This window comes from Ovis aries, chromosome 6, assembly GCF_016772045.2.
Source record: "Ovis aries strain OAR_USU_Benz2616 breed Rambouillet chromosome 6, ARS-UI_Ramb_v3.0, whole genome shotgun sequence".
Lineage (NCBI taxonomy): Eukaryota > Metazoa > Chordata > Mammalia > Artiodactyla > Bovidae > Ovis > Ovis aries.
Genome location: NC_056059.1, coordinates 115,255,981 through 115,270,617, shown reverse-complemented (window position 1 = coordinate 115,270,617; position 14,637 = coordinate 115,255,981). Strand labels below are relative to the sequence as shown.

The window sequence follows — 14,637 nt, the reverse complement described above, 5'->3', positions numbered from 1 at the left end:
CATGGCCTCCGCCCGCGGTGCAAACCCACCCAGCCCTCAGAGAAGGCAGCCCAGGGTCAGGGTTGCAGGGAAGTCTGTTGGCCCTGCTGCTGGGACCTGCTCCCTCCCGCCTGGGAGCTGCTGCTTCTGGAAAGCTCTCTGCTGCCCCCTGGTGGGAGAGGCCTGGGCAGTTGGGGGGGGTGCCCTACAGGTATGTCCAAGCAGGGAGAGAACTTTGGGGTTCAGGGCTCCGGACCCCAGAACCAGAGAATGTTGGAGCGCCCCTGCCCACCTCCCCCCGACTCTGGGCCTTCCAGGCTCCACCTCCTGGGCACAGAAACAAGCCAGGGGTCTCCTGACTCTGTTTCGTTCTATTAATGAGGGTCCTGGGGAGAGAGATCTTTTTTTTTCGCACAGTTCTTCCGTGTATTCTTGCCACCTCTTCTTGATATCTTCTGCTTCTGTTAGGTCCAGACCGTTTCTGTCCTTTATGGAGCCCATCTTTGCATGAAATGTTCCCTTGGTATCTCTAATTTCTTGAAGAGATCTCTAGTCTTTCCCATTCTGTTATTTTCCTCGATTTCTTTGCATTGATCGCTGAGGAAGGCTTTCTTATCTCTTCTTGCTATTCTCTGGAACTCTGCATTCAGATGCTTATATGTTTCCTTTTCTCCTTTGCTTTTTGCCTCTCTTTTCACAGCTATTTGTAAGGCCTCCCCAGACAGCCATTTTGCTTTTTTGCATTTCTTTTCCATGGGGATGGTCTTGATCCCTGTCTCCTGTACAATGTCACGAACCTCATTCCATAGTTCATCAGGCACTCTATCTATCAGATCTAGGCCCTTAAATCTATTTCTCACTTCCACTGTATAATCATAAGGGATTTGATTTAGGTCATACCTGAATGGTCTAGCGGTTTTCCCTACTTTCTTCAATTTGAGTCTGAATTTGGTAATAAGGAGTTCATGATCTGAGCCACAGTCAGCTCCTGGTCTTGTTTTTGTTGGCTGTATAGAGCTTCTCCATCTTTGGCTGCAAAGAATATAATCAATCTGATTTCAATATTGACCATCTGGTGATGTCCATGTGTAGAGTCTTCTCTTGTGTTGTTGGAAGAGGGTGTTTGCTATGACCAGTGCATTTTCTTGGCAAAACTCTATTAGTCTTTGCCCTGCTTCATTCTGCATTCCAAGGCCAAATTTGCCTGTTACTCCAGGTGTTTCTTGACTTCCTACTTTTGCATTCCAGTCCCCTATAATAAAAAGGACATCTTTTTTGGGTATTAGTTCTAAAAGGTCTTGTAGGTCTTCATAAAACTGTTCAACTTCAGCTTCTTCAGCGTTACTGGTTGGGGCATAGGCTTGGATAACTGTGATATTGAATGGTTTGCCTTGGAGACGAACAGAGATCATTCTGTCGTTTTGGAGATTGTATCCAAGTACTGCATTTCGGACTCTTTTGTTGACCATGATGGCTACTCCATTTCTTCTGAGGGATTCCTGCCCGCAGTAGTAGATATAATGGTCATCTGAGTTAAATTCACCCATTCCAGTACAAAAAAGATCTTCACGACCCAGATAATCATGATGATGTGATCACTCATCTAGAGCCAGACATCCTGGAATGTGAAGTCAAGTGGGCCTTAGAAAGCATCACTATGAACAAAGCTAGTGGAGGTGATGGAATTCCAGCTGAGCTGTTTCAAATCCTGAAAGATGATGCTGTGAAAGTGCTGCACTCAATATGCCAGCAAATTTGGAAAACTCAGCAGTGGCCATGGGACTGGAAAAGGTCAGTTTTCATTCCAATCCCAAAGAAAGGCAATGCCAAAGAATGCTCAAACTACTGCACAATTGTACTCATCTCAAATGCTAGTAAAGGCTCAAAATTCTCCAAGCCAGGCTTCAGCAATACGTGAACCGTGAACTCCCTGATGTTCAAGCTGGTTTTAGAAAAGACAGAGGAACCAGAGATCAAATTGCCAACATCCGCTGGATCATGGAAAAAGCAAGGGAGTTCCACAAAAACATCTATTTCTGCTTTACTGACTATGCCAAAGCCTTTTATTTGTGTGGGTCACAATAAACTGTGGGAAATTCTGAAAGAGATAGGAATACCAGACCACCTAACCTGCCTCTTGAGAAATCTGTATGCAGGTCAGGAAGCAACAGTTAGAACTGGACATGGAACAACAGACTGGTTCCAAATAGGAAAAGGAGTACATCAAGGCTGTATATTGTCACCCTGCTTATTTAACTTATATGCAGAGTACATCATGAGAAACGCTGGACTGGAAGAAACACAAGCTGGAATCAAGATTGCCGGGAGAAATATCAATAATCTCAGATATGCAGATGACATCACCCTTATGGCAGAAAGTGAGGAGGAGCTAAAAAGCCTCTTGATGAAAGTGAAAGAGGAGAGCGAAAAAGTTGGCTTAAGATCATGGCATCCGGTCCCATCACTTCATGGGAAATAGATGGGGAAACAGTGGAAACAGTGTCAGACTTTATTTTTTGGGGCTCCAAAATCACTGCAGATGGTGACTGCAGCCATGAAATTAAAAGACGCTTACTCCTTGGAAGGAAAGTTATGACCAACCTAGATAGCATATTCAAAAGCAGAGACATTACTTTGCCAACTAAGGTCCGTCTAGTCAAGGCTATGGTTTTTCCTGTGGTCATGTATGGATGTGAGAGTTGGACTGTGAAGAAGGCTGAGCGCCAAAGAATTGATGCTTTTGAACTGTGGTGTTGGAGAAGACTCTTGAGAGTCCCTTGGACTGCAAGGAGATCCAACCAGTCCATCCTTAAGGAGATCGGCCCTGGGATTTCTTTGGAGGGAATGATGCTAAAGCTGAAACTCCAGTACTTTAGCCACCTCATGGGAAGAGTTGATTCACTGGAAAAGACTCTGATGCTGGGAGGGATTGGGGGCAGGAGGAGAAGGGGACGACTGGGGATGAGATGGCTGGATGGCATCACAGACTCGATGGACGTGAGTCTGAGTGAACTCCGGGAGTTGGTGATGGACAGGGAGGCCTGGTGTGCTGCGATCCATGGGGTCGCAGAGTCGGACACGACTGAGCGACTGACCTGAACTGAGCTGGGGAGAGAGATGGGAGGGGCCGTGACTGCTCGGCGGCCCAGGAGGATTCTTTGGGGACACGGAGATGTTTTGGAACTGGACAGTGGTGGCTCCACAGCCTTGCAGGTGTAGCATATGCCACTGAATCATTCACTTTAATGGTGGGTTTGCATGACGTGTGAGCTTCCCTGGCAGCCCAGATAGTGGAGAATCTGCCTTCAGTGCGGAGGCCTGGGTTTGACCCCTGGAGCCCACTCCAGTGTTCTTGCCTGGAGAATCCTATGGACAGAAGAGCCTGGAGGGCTACGGGAGATCCACAGGACTGCAAAGAGTCGGACATGACTGAGCGATTAAGCACACACCTAGGCACACACAGGATGTGCATTTCACGTCATCAAAAGGAGAATCTCGGAAGCGCGCCATGGGACCGCCCACGGCCTCCGAGCCTCAGCACCCTGTCTGTGGGTCAGGAGCCGGTTTCAGCCCTGCCTGAATTCCCAGCCCTCAGCGGGTCGCTGGGAGGGACGGGAGAGGGGGCGGGCGGGGCTGGGGTCAGCAGTCCAGATAAGCCTCTAACTACTCTCAGCACCTAGTGGCTGCCGCTTGGGGTGGAGGCCCTGCCACCGCGTGTCCCGATGGCTGACTGGGAGCTGCAGGTGGGACTGGCCAGGCAGGGCTGGAGGATACACAGCCGGGGGAACACTTGGAGCCCCTTCTCCTGTCTCCATCACAGACAAGGGGCAGGGACGAATGGGGTAGGTCCCTGCCCTCAGGTCCTAACGGGACACATGGTGTGAGGCAGGCTAGCAGGCTGGTACAGGGGTGAGTACACGGGACTCTGGCTCTCTGCCCCTTCCTACCTGCTGTGTGACTGCGGGCAACGCACCTAACCTCTCCGTGCCTCCGTTTCTTCAGCCGTTCATCAGGAGACAGACAGTCCTGACCTCGAAGTGTGCTTTGAGCATTCAAAGCAAAGAGGCCTCAGCGCTGGACACTCGGTGAGGGTCTAGGGAAGGGAGAAGGTGCCCAGGGAATCCCACGACCCACAGCTGACCGGCTTGGGGGACCTGGCCTGGGACGGCTGGACCCCCAGTCCTACCTGCCCACACCCGAGGATGGGGTGCAGCAGCGGAACGGCCCCCTGGGGACAGGCCCTGATCCCCACATACTCCCCAGGAGGCAGTCCGGGGATGGGGGAGCCTCGGGACTCCAGAAGGCTTTCTGCAAAACACATTTATTGCTTCTTGGCCCCTTGACCACGTGCCTCCCTTTCCCAGGAAGCCAGCCCCTGAGACCCTGGGCCAGCCGGAGGCCGTGCCTGCAAGCACCGGGCTCAGGACGGAGGCCCGGGGACCAGGTGGCCCCGGCGGACGCTGAGCTCGGTGGCGAAGGCCCGCGCCTTCTGATAGAAGAAGAGGGACATCTCGCGGTCGAGGAGGGAGTGGTGGTAGACGGAGGCCAGGCGCGCGCAGAGCTTCATCTGGGCCCGCTTGCTGCCCAGGTCCATGGCTGCTGCCAGCGCCAGCTGGTAGTACCCGGCCGCGTCCAGCGGGTCCTAGAGACAGACGGCGAGTCACCAAGGGGACAGCACCGCGCCAGGGAGGGCAGCCTTGGGGGAGCTTCTCCCTGGGCTAGGACCCCCGGCCAGGGCAGCTCCAGGGCAGCTCCAGGGCTGGGCCCATGACAGCGCTCCAGGCGGGCAAGACACTTGCTCGCCCCAGACAGGCCAGCTTTGGCGCCTCTGGATGGGCCCTGCATGTTTCCCCCAGGGAGGAGCCCCCTGCAAATACAGGGGCCTGGACTGCCATACCGGTGGCCCTGGGACCCCCGGTCCCCACTCCCCGCCTTGGCCCTGGAGCCGGGGCCTTGGACCTTGCAGTACCTGGTCCCCTCCTCCCAGAAGCCTCTTTCCTGCTCACCCCCGGGGCCTCTGAAAGATAATCCGTGTCTCCCCCTTGGGCTGAGCTGAGGTCTGGGGGGCTGGGGTCTGAGAGGTCCCTGCAGGGCCATGTGGCCCAGGGTGGCCTGGCTTGACCCTTGCAACCCACATCCATGCTGATGCCAGCATGCCCGGCCTTTTGCACCAGCCCCGGTGCAAAGCAGCTCCAGGCGTCACCTCTCAGAATATCCCGCCACCCTGAGGGGGCATGACCCCCACCTCCTCCAGGACACGGGCTCCCAGTTCAGACACATCTTTGCCCTGGATGCACCATCCCCAGGCTGGGACGTCCCACGTCCCCTCACCCCTGCTGACTTTTGCCTCCCACCCCAGTCTCCACGTCCCCCCCGGAGGTTACCCAAGGGCAGGCACTAAACCCAAACCTGCCCGTCCCCTCCTGCTCACAGGGGCTCCCCGGGACAGAGGACACAGTCACCAGCCCTGGCCACTGCCCCCGCACAGAGCAAGGACCCGGAAGACAACGGAAGCAGGCGTGTGTAGCACTCACTGTCCCCTGGCCAGGCGGGGGGACCCTGTGTGTGTGTGTGTGTGTGTGTGTGTGTGTGTGCCGGGGGGAGAGGGCAGGGAGCCAAACACAGCTGACTCTGGGAAACAAGAGGTGTGACTGGCCCTGAAGCACAGGGAAGCTTGGCAGCTTGTGGGAGCCTGGGAAGCAGCTCACTCAGCCTGGGGCAGGAGGGGAGGGCTTCCTGGAGGAGGCGGCATCCCAACTACATGGAAGGAACTGGCCAGAGTGGGTGGCGGAGGGGGGTGTGCATTCCTGTGCACATGTGTGTGTAGAAGCTGGTGGGTGGCAGGTCCAGGATTCACACCCACGTCTTTCCTAGGCAGGGCTTGCTCCTTCTGCTATGACACAACACACGCGGGCTAAAGAGAGTCGGTTGGTGAAGACGCCACAGCAGCCCCCACCGCCAGGGCAGAGCCCCCAGGCCCCCCTTTCTGCACAGGGCTGCAGGGTCCCAGTCCCTGAAGCCCCAGCCCACTGCCCCTCATTCTGCCATAATCAGCTGCCCACGCCTAGCCTGGTCCCCTCCCTGCCCTGTGGGGGCACCAGCTCGTGCTGCAGCAAAGCACTTGAAGAGCGAACCGCACAAATCCTGAGCAGCTCGGGGCCTGGACCTCGGCGGGAGGGGCTCAGCTGCAGAGGTCACCGCTGCCCACGGAATCCCCAGCACCAGACACAGCAGTGGCTGCAGGGATGACTTATGGCCAGCAGGTGTCGCCAGTCAGGCCTGCCTAGTCAAGGCGCTGGGGGTTACCCGGGGCAGTAGAGGGTCTTCCAGGGCCACTCCAGCTCCTAACTGCTGCTGGTTGGGGAGGGGGAAGTGGAGAACCCAGCCCCGGACTGGCGCACCCTCACTTCTCAACCAACACAGATCAGGGACGCCGTTCAGGGGCAGGGCTAGACCCAGAGTAGGGGTGATGTCTGCCTGTATGGGGAGGGGGGAGGGGGGAAGGGGCAATAGAAGAGACCCCCCCCCCCCAGGCCCTTGTCTCATCCACTGCAGGGTTCACAGACGAACGGAAAAGTGGCCCCAGCTCCCACCACTCCAGCCCCGACAGGGAGGGGCTCAGCCAGGGTGCTGGGTGTCCCTGCCGTAAAACCTGGGGCAAGTCACGCCCCACCCAAGCCCCAGTTTCCCTCTCTGTGCAGCGAGATGATAAAGAGGACACGCCCTCTCCCCCAATCCAGGTGATATGAGGATTCCGGGAAGGAAGAAAGGAAGAGCTCTGCACAGACTGGCAGGCTTCCTGGAGGAGGTGTCAGGGTGTGGGCTGTACCTTGCAACCTGAAAATGAAAGTGTTAGTGGCAACCCCATGGGCTGTAAGCCCGCCGGGCGGCTCTGTCCGTGAGGACCCTCCAGGCAAGAATGCCAGAGTGGGTTGCCATGCCCTCCTCCAGGGGATCTGCCCAACCCAGGGATCGACCCTCATCTCTATTGTCTCCTGCACTGGCAGGCGGGTTCTTTACCGCTGGCACCGCCTGGGAGGCCCGCCTTGCAACACGGGTCTCTGGGAATAATGGTAACACTTCCCCCTGGTGGCTCAGCTGGTAAAGAAGCCGCCTGCAAGGCAGGAGACCTGGGTTTGATCCCTGGGTTGGGAGGATCCCCTGGAGAAGGGAAAGGCTACCCACTCCAGTATTCTGGCCTGGAGAATTCCATGGACTGTATAGTCCACGGGGTCACAGAGTCGGACACCACTGAGTGACTTTCACTTTCTCGCTCTCTCACTTTCCCCCACCCCAGAAATGTCTTTATCCACCTCCTACATTTTTTGTGGTTCACTTCTGCTGGGCAGTCAAGACACAGCTTTGCAGTCACCCCATCCAGAAGCTCCCCCACCCCTGCCACCCAACTACACTCATTTCGCCCTTTACCCAGTGGCAGCTTCCCCGGCTGACCCTGAGCTCTTGAGGGCAAGGCCTGACCTGCCTGGAAGCAAGGACGGTGTCTACTGGCCTCGCCTGCAGCTCACAGGGGGGCCCAGAGCTCCGGGGAGAGCCCCGGGACTTGAGGAAGAGGACCGCAATGCCTCCCTCACGCCCAGCGCCGGGTGACGGCCCCCACGCCCCGCACCCGGCCCTGCCTGCACCCCTCTCAACCTTGAGGTCGTAGAAGATGATGTCGCCAAGCGTCAGGTACACCTTCACGTAGTACAGGGGCTCCTCGTCGAACTCCAGCGGTGAGGTGCAGAGTGACAGCGCCTTGAGGTAGAAGTGCTCCGCCAGCTCGCTGTGGCCCAGCCGGTGGTGCAGGGCGGCCAGCCGGTGACAGGCCACCCGCTGGTTCAGCCGGTCCCCTGGGGATGCCGAGGGGGTGGATGCCATCTCACAGCCCCAGCCCGTCCCCTCCCAGCCCAGACCGACGTCCCGTGCTAAGCTGCCTCAGTCAGGTCCGACTTTGCAGCACCAGGGACCCACCAGGCTCCTCTGTCCATGGGACCCTCCAGGCAAGGAGACTGGAGTGGGCTGCCATGCCCTCCTCTTCCCGTCTTTAAGGGGCACCTAGTGATGCCTGCTCTCCTGGCACCTCTGGGCTGAGGCAAAGTCGTGGAGCAGGACACCCGCCAGCCCAGGCCTGCACAGAGGCCCCTGCACAGGGAGCTTCGCTTACTGTTCTGACTGGGAGAACCCAGAAGCCCGGCAGTTTGTGCCTCTGCAGACATGACCTTTGGCCTCCCTGCTGTATCCTCAGCTGCCCTCCACCCCGTCCTCGGCAGGGAGTCACCAGATGAGGCTGCCTGCAAAATCCTCCCCCTTCCAGGGTGAGCTCGGCAGGGCCTGAAGGCCCCCCAGGGGCACACCTACTGTGTGCTCGGCCCGGTCAGTCTCCTCGCCTCAGGGAAAACAGACGGCCTAGAAGAGCCGGGCATGGAGGGACAGGCCCCGGAGAGGAGGACGGGGTTTCGCCGGCAGAGAGCAGCGGGGCCCATGGGCCAGTGGGGAGGGGAGGACCGGAGGGCATAGCAGGCAGAAAGGCACCAGGCGGCCCTGCCTGGCGTGTCCCAGAATGTCCGCAGTGCAGGGTGCCCCGGCCGGCTCCCTGGCCAGCAAGGGGGGCGCAGGGTGGAGGGCAAAGAGCTGATGATGTTCAGGCGGGACGGGACAGGTTCTCTGCCGCCCGTCTCAGCAGCCTGGCCCGGGGCAAGAGAGAGGAGCCTGCGGGCCTGGGGGACTGAGGCCCTGCCTAGACCTCAGGGGTGGGGGGCCCTTGGGGTGGGGTGCGGGGCTCACCCAGGGTGAGGCTGAGCGCCAGGGCCGTGTGGGCGAACTCCAGGCCCTCCTGGGGCGTCTCCATCTCAGCCAGCAGCGCTGACAGCTTGTTGCAGAGCCGCAGCTCGGCCTCCCGGCTCCCCGTGGACACCGCAAGGGGCAGCGCCCGGTCCTGAGGGGACAGAGGGCAGGTCAGGCCTCCTCATCCCGCAACAGGCAGTCAGGCCCATGCCCTCCTGAGGGCCCCTGGGTCTGCCCCCGTGAGCCCCCTGGAGCTTCTCGTGCCAGGTCGCTTCAGGCGTGTCTGACTCTTGTGACTCCCTGTACTGCAGCCTGCCAGGGTCCTCTGTCCATGGGATTCTCCGGCAGGAATACTGGAGGGGGTTGCCACGCCCTCCTCCAGGGGATCTTCCTGGCCCAGGGACTGAACCCGCGTCTCCTGCATCTCCTGCCTGGCACTAGGAGGCGGGTGCGGTACCGCTAACGCCACCTGGGAAACCCTCCCTCCACACCACACCATCAGTTCTCAGCAGCATGCCATCCCCGGGCCCCTGGGGCGTGAGCAAGGGGTGTGAGCCTGGCCCGTCAAGCTACACCGCACGCCCTTAGACCAGCCTTGCTCCTCCTCGGTGCAGGGAGCCTGACCAGAGGGTCCAACACCCCCTGTGTACCAAAGAGGCTACTTTTATCTGTACCCTGGGGCCCAGCCTCATGCAAGCTGGTCAGACAGAGGCGGAGACGCCGCCCTCCCCGGGAGGCACATGCAGAGCCGTGGTCCCGGCGGCCCTCCATCTGATGTGCTGTGTGCCCTTGGACCTGCCCCTGAGCCTCTCTGAGCTGGTTTCCTCCTCTGTGGAATGCGGGCAGGCCCTGCCTCCCAGGGTTGTGTGGATCTCTGGGAGGCGTGTCCTCCGACGGGCGTTTCTTGCTCTGTTCTGCCCAGGCTGGGGCTGGGGGTTGGGATGGTCTCTGACCAAACCACCCGGAAGCTGAGCCTGTGCGCGAGGTGGGGAGGTCCTGCCCCCCAGGAGGGTTGCCCCTGAAGCCCACTCGCCTGGACCCACGGGACGGGGCGGTGCTCACCCGGTAGAAGGACACTGCTTTCTCGCGATCCCAGGCCCCGTTGAAGAAGATGTCTCCGGCCTCCTCGAAGAGCTGCAGCCCCAGGCCGGGGTCCCCCGTGTACAGGGCGGCGTTCTGCGCAGCCTGGATGTACAGGTCCACCAGCTCGCTCTGCCGCAGCGCGTAGTAGATCTTCCCCGCCTGCAGCCAGGCGTGTGCCTCCTTGTCCTTCTTCAGCAGGTCGATGAAAACCCCCAGGCTGCGCTTGGTGTACTCCAGGGCGGACCTGTAGGCCCTGGGGTTAGATAGAGGTGGGTGCTCAGAGCCAGCCTCCCGGGCCGCCCCGCTGCGTGGAGGGGACCAGGTTCTCTCTGGGGGCCCGTCTGGCCACCTTGGACCTGGGGCGTCGGGGGGCCAGGCCCAGGGCCTGCGCATCCAGGCTGATGGGAGACCAGGGCAATACACGGCCCTCATCCAGCAAAGGTGAGGAGGCCTTAGGGAGGGAAGCAGACAGTCCTGGGGCCTTAAGGAGTGAGCGGTTCATCTCTGCCCCCCCTGCACACACACAGGCCCACGTCACCTCCAGACACAGCAGGGGTCGTGGCCCCTGGGCAGAAACGTAGAGCCCATCCAGGCCAAGGGTTCTGACACGGACGGAGCGTCAGAACCACCCAGGGTGCTGGTCAGACACAGATGGCAGGGCCTGGCTCCTGGAGCTGCTGGCTCAGGAGGTCCGGGCTGAGGCCTGCCACGCGTGTGTGCTCAGTTGCGTCCGGCTCTTTGCAGCCCCCATGGACTGTAGCCGGCCAGGCTCCCCTGTCCACGGGATTCCCCAGGCAAGAGTGACTCTCTGTGACCCCACGGACTGTAGCCCACCAGGCTCCCCTCTCCACGGGATTCTCCAGGCAAGAATACTGGAGTGGGCTGCCATGCCCTTCTCAGGGGACCTTCCCGACCCAGGGATCAAACCTGAGTCTCTCGCATCTCCTGCATTGGCAAGTAGGTTCTTTAGCACTGAGCCCCCTGGGAAGCCTAGGAATGCACACCTCCCACCAGCGCCCAGGGGAGGTGGACCTGCTGACCCTGGGACCCCACTCTGAGGAGCCTTGATCAAGGCTGTGGGCCCATTGGTCCTGCTGTGAAACTGAGGCCCCCAAGGTGAGAGGCATCCCTCCTGAGTCCCAGGGAATCCAGCCCCTTCTCTGCTCTCAAGGAGCCCCCACACTGGATGGGGTGTTATGAGACTCTGCCAGCCTGCGAGCTGTGTGGTCCAGCTATCTGTTCCCCACTCCCGGGCAGGACGCTCTGGGTGGACTTCACAGGTGACCCCGAAACCCTGCTCTGGGGAAGCAAGCGGGACAGTCACTGTCTCCTGTGGACTAGGACCCTCCAGGCACACACGGTCGCTGTCCTCACATGTGAAGGGACAAACAAGGACCAGACTACGTGGCCAGCGAGAAAACACTCAGGGCAGGCTGGGGCCAGCTTCTAGAAGCTACCACGGAAGGGAGGATGACTCAGAAACACATGCTTCACCCCTGCCATTGGGGACAAGACAGAGCTTGCTGGCTCAGTGCCCGACTGCCACTAAGGACAGGGGGATGTGCTGGGATGGCGTCCGCACCCTCCCTGCCCCGGGGCTGGCCCTCACCGCTCGGTGCCCAGGGACAGGTAGAGCTGGCTTATGGCCTCCAGGAGCTGCCCCTCCAGCACCTTGTCATTCGCCCTGCGGGCCAGCGAGAGCTGGAACTCGTGGTAGACGACACACCGGGCCTCGTTGGGCACAACCGCGCTGTAGAAGTGACAGAGCCGCTGGACGGCGAGCAGCTGGCCTGGCGGGAGACGGAAGGGAGAGGCCCTGTCAGGCACTGCAGCGGCCTTCCAGGGCCCGCGGCCCCTGTGGCGCGCCCGCCTCTGTGAGCTGGGGTCGCTCCACGTGGGGACAGGCTGGGTGTCTGGCTCGAGGTCACACAGCCGGCCAGCAGCCGGGAAGGGGCCAGGCAGAGCACGTCACAGACGCTTGAGGGACAGTGCTGGTCACTGGAGAACTCCCAGGCTGGGCGGTCCCAACTGGGCTCCCCTGATGGACTGGGACATGTTTCTGCTTCACAAAGCTCCTCCCAGACAGAAGGGCTGCGTGCAAGCATGCTCAGCTGCTCAGTCGTGTCCGACTCTGCAGCCCCGTGGACTGTAGGTCACCAGGCTCCTCCGTCCATGGGATTCGCCGGCAAGAACACTGGAGTGGGTGCCACTTCCTCCTCCAGGGGGTCTTCCTGCCCCAGGGCTCAAATCCAGGCCCCCTGCACTGGCAGGCAGGTCCTTTACCGACTGAGATGCCAGGGGAGCCTGAATGGGGGCTAAGCTCCCACCAAGTGGACCACCAGCATCCCCACGAGGCAGACCGGCCAGCTGAGTCCAACGCTGGAGCAAAGGGCACGCAGTGGAGATGGGATTCAAGTCCGGCTCCCGCATCCCACAGCCGACGCTCCTTCGTGAAGCCGGGCTCCGAGCCCACAGCCTTACTCGCCTGTTCTAAAGCCAGAGGGATGGAAACAACTGGGAACTTGCACCACTGAGAATGACCCGGCCGTGAACAAGCCACGAGAAGACGTGAATGACACCGCGAACCAACCAGGCCTAACAGAGCGCAGAGCACACGCCCAGCAGCAGCAGAACGCGGCGTCCTCCACGCGCCCATGGACGTTCTCCAGGACAGACTGGAGGCTGCCTCTCAGAACCGTCCTCCATAAACATAAAGGGCCAAAACCACAGGAGGCATAGCTTCCAGGAGCAATGAACAGAATCAGAGATCAGCAGCACTAAGGAGTTTGGAACATTCGCGTATCTGTAGAAATGGAGAGCGCGCTCCTAAATCACTGGGCTTCCCTTGTAGCTCAGTCGGTAAACAATCTACCGGCAACGCAGAGACCCGGCTTTGATTCCTGGGTTGGAAGGATCCCCTGGAAAAGGAAATGGCAACCCACTCCAGTATTCTTGCCTGGAGAATCCCATGGACAGAGGAGCCTGGCGGACTACAGTTCATGGGGTCGGTCGCAAGAATCAGACATGACTGAGCAGCTAAACCACCACCACCAAATCACCAGTGGGTCCTAGACGGAAACTGGGGACTGCCCTAGTGGTCCAGGGGTTAAGACTCTGCACTCCCAACGCAGGGGACCTGGGTTCAGCCCTTGGTCAGGGATCTAAATTCTGCATGCTGCAACTAAGATTTTGTATGTTGCAACTAAGATCGGCTCAAATAGCTAAGTATTTTAAAAGATAAACAACCAAAAAAGAATAAAAATTTCAAATCAAAAACCTAAAGTTCACCCTTAAGAAACTAGAAAAAGTTAACTCGATCCAAGGCAAGCAAAAGAAAGGAAAAATCAAAGTTGAAGAGGAGATGATAAAATAATAGAGAATAGAAAAATAAAGAACAATGAAACCAAATCACAGTTCTTGGAATAGGTTAACAAAAGTGACAGACTGACCAAGAAAAAAAGGAGGGAGCCGAAGATGACTAAGATCAGGAGGGATAGATGGGACATCACCACGGATCTCACGGGGAAAAGGGGGAAGCTGTGAGCGACTGTACGCCAGCAAATGAGATGATCTAAGTGAAATGAGCCCTAGAAAGACACAAACTAGTGAAATGGACTGAAAGCGGAGCCAGCGCAAGGATGGGTGACCCTGGGGGTCAGCACTGCCCTCAGTCCCCTCCCCGTTCCATACGGCGGAGGGGCAGACCCCCTGACCCCCTGGAGGACCTCCTGGGTCCCCCAGCTTTGCACTCCCAAGTCTGAGTCCCCCAGTGCCTGGGTTGGGGGTGTGGGGGCATCACAGAAGGTTTCTGAGCAGCCACCAGGGGGCCATGTGCCCTTGGTGACCACCGCCTGCACCTGACCAAGGCTGCAGGGCAGGTCGGGGGACCCAGCTCCTGGCTCCTCCTGGAGGTCCAGGGGATTCCCCTTCCAGCCTCACTGAACAGATCCTACATCCCTCAGTAGCGCCCCAGTGCTCTCAGGAAAATGCCAAACCACAGCCTGGGGTCTTGGGCCCCTGCCTAGCTTCCCACCTGAGCTCCCACCACCCATCACTTGAGCCACTCACTCCAAACTTGGCACCGCCCTGCAGGGCCCAGTCACTCACCCCAGGGCCTTTGCACAGGCTGCTGTGCCTCCTGCCAGGGCCCCTCCCGTACTTGGCTAAATTCTTCTCATCCCTCAGGTCTCAGACTAAACAGCTGGCCCCCTCCCAGCTGGGGCCTGGAGCCGCCCCACCACCAAGCTGAGCACCTGCTTCTGTGGCTCTCGTGGCCCGAGCATCAGTTTCCTGTGGCTTGGCCGCAGCCCCTGTGAGGGCCACTTGGGCGTGTTTGCTGGTAGACCCGGCCCAGAGCCTACCACTCGCAGCAGCTGCCTTTGGATGAAGCAGCTGCCCCGCAAGCTCTGGGCCAGGGAGGTGTCTGGAGTGCCCGGCTGTTGGGAGACACTAAGGATACAGCGCCAGCAAAGCACCCAGTATGCCAGGCCCACGTGGCCGCTTTGGCTTGGCTGCCCCCCTGCCTGGCCTGGGCTGCGTCTGGGGTCACCCCCTGCCTGTCTGCCCGAGACTGCCAGGATTCCCAGCCTCGGGACTTTCAGTGCAGAAAGCAGGATGGTCCCAGGCAACCCAGGATGAGCTGGTTGCCATGGGGACATCTGGCCCAGCATGGGGCACCTCAAAACACCTGCTGGTTCCCACCACTCGGCATTCTCGGTGGAGAAGCAACCACTTGCCTCTGATTTGCAACCCCCAGGACGCTCTGAACAGAAATGCTAGGAGCCCTTGCTT

At 59.2% G+C, this 14,637-nt stretch overlaps 1 protein-coding gene across 5 annotated transcripts in view; it reads right to left on the bottom strand.

Moving 5' to 3' along the window:
* Nucleotides 1-4,284: 4,284 nt before the first annotated feature.
* The window catches only part of SH3TC1 (SH3 domain and tetratricopeptide repeats 1), a 64,476-nt gene continuing 54,123 nt past the window's right edge, over nt 4,285-14,637 (bottom strand). For 4 of the 5 annotated variants that reach the window (XM_042251683.2, XM_042251681.2, XM_042251682.2 and 1 more), the window contains 5 exons: nt 11,456-11,636; nt 9,826-10,099; nt 8,764-8,914; nt 7,633-7,829; nt 4,285-4,621 (listed from right to left, as the gene is read on the bottom strand). In XM_042251683.2, coding sequence (XP_042107617.1) covers nt 4,400-4,621; nt 7,633-7,829; nt 8,764-8,914; nt 9,826-10,099; nt 11,456-11,636 — 1,025 coding nt within the window. In that variant the 3' untranslated portion in view covers nt 4,285-4,399. Of the gene's footprint in view, nt 4,622-7,632; nt 7,830-8,763; nt 8,915-9,825; nt 10,100-11,455; nt 11,637-14,637 lie in introns of those variants that run through there. The other variant, XR_006060212.2, reaches the window with a different exon arrangement.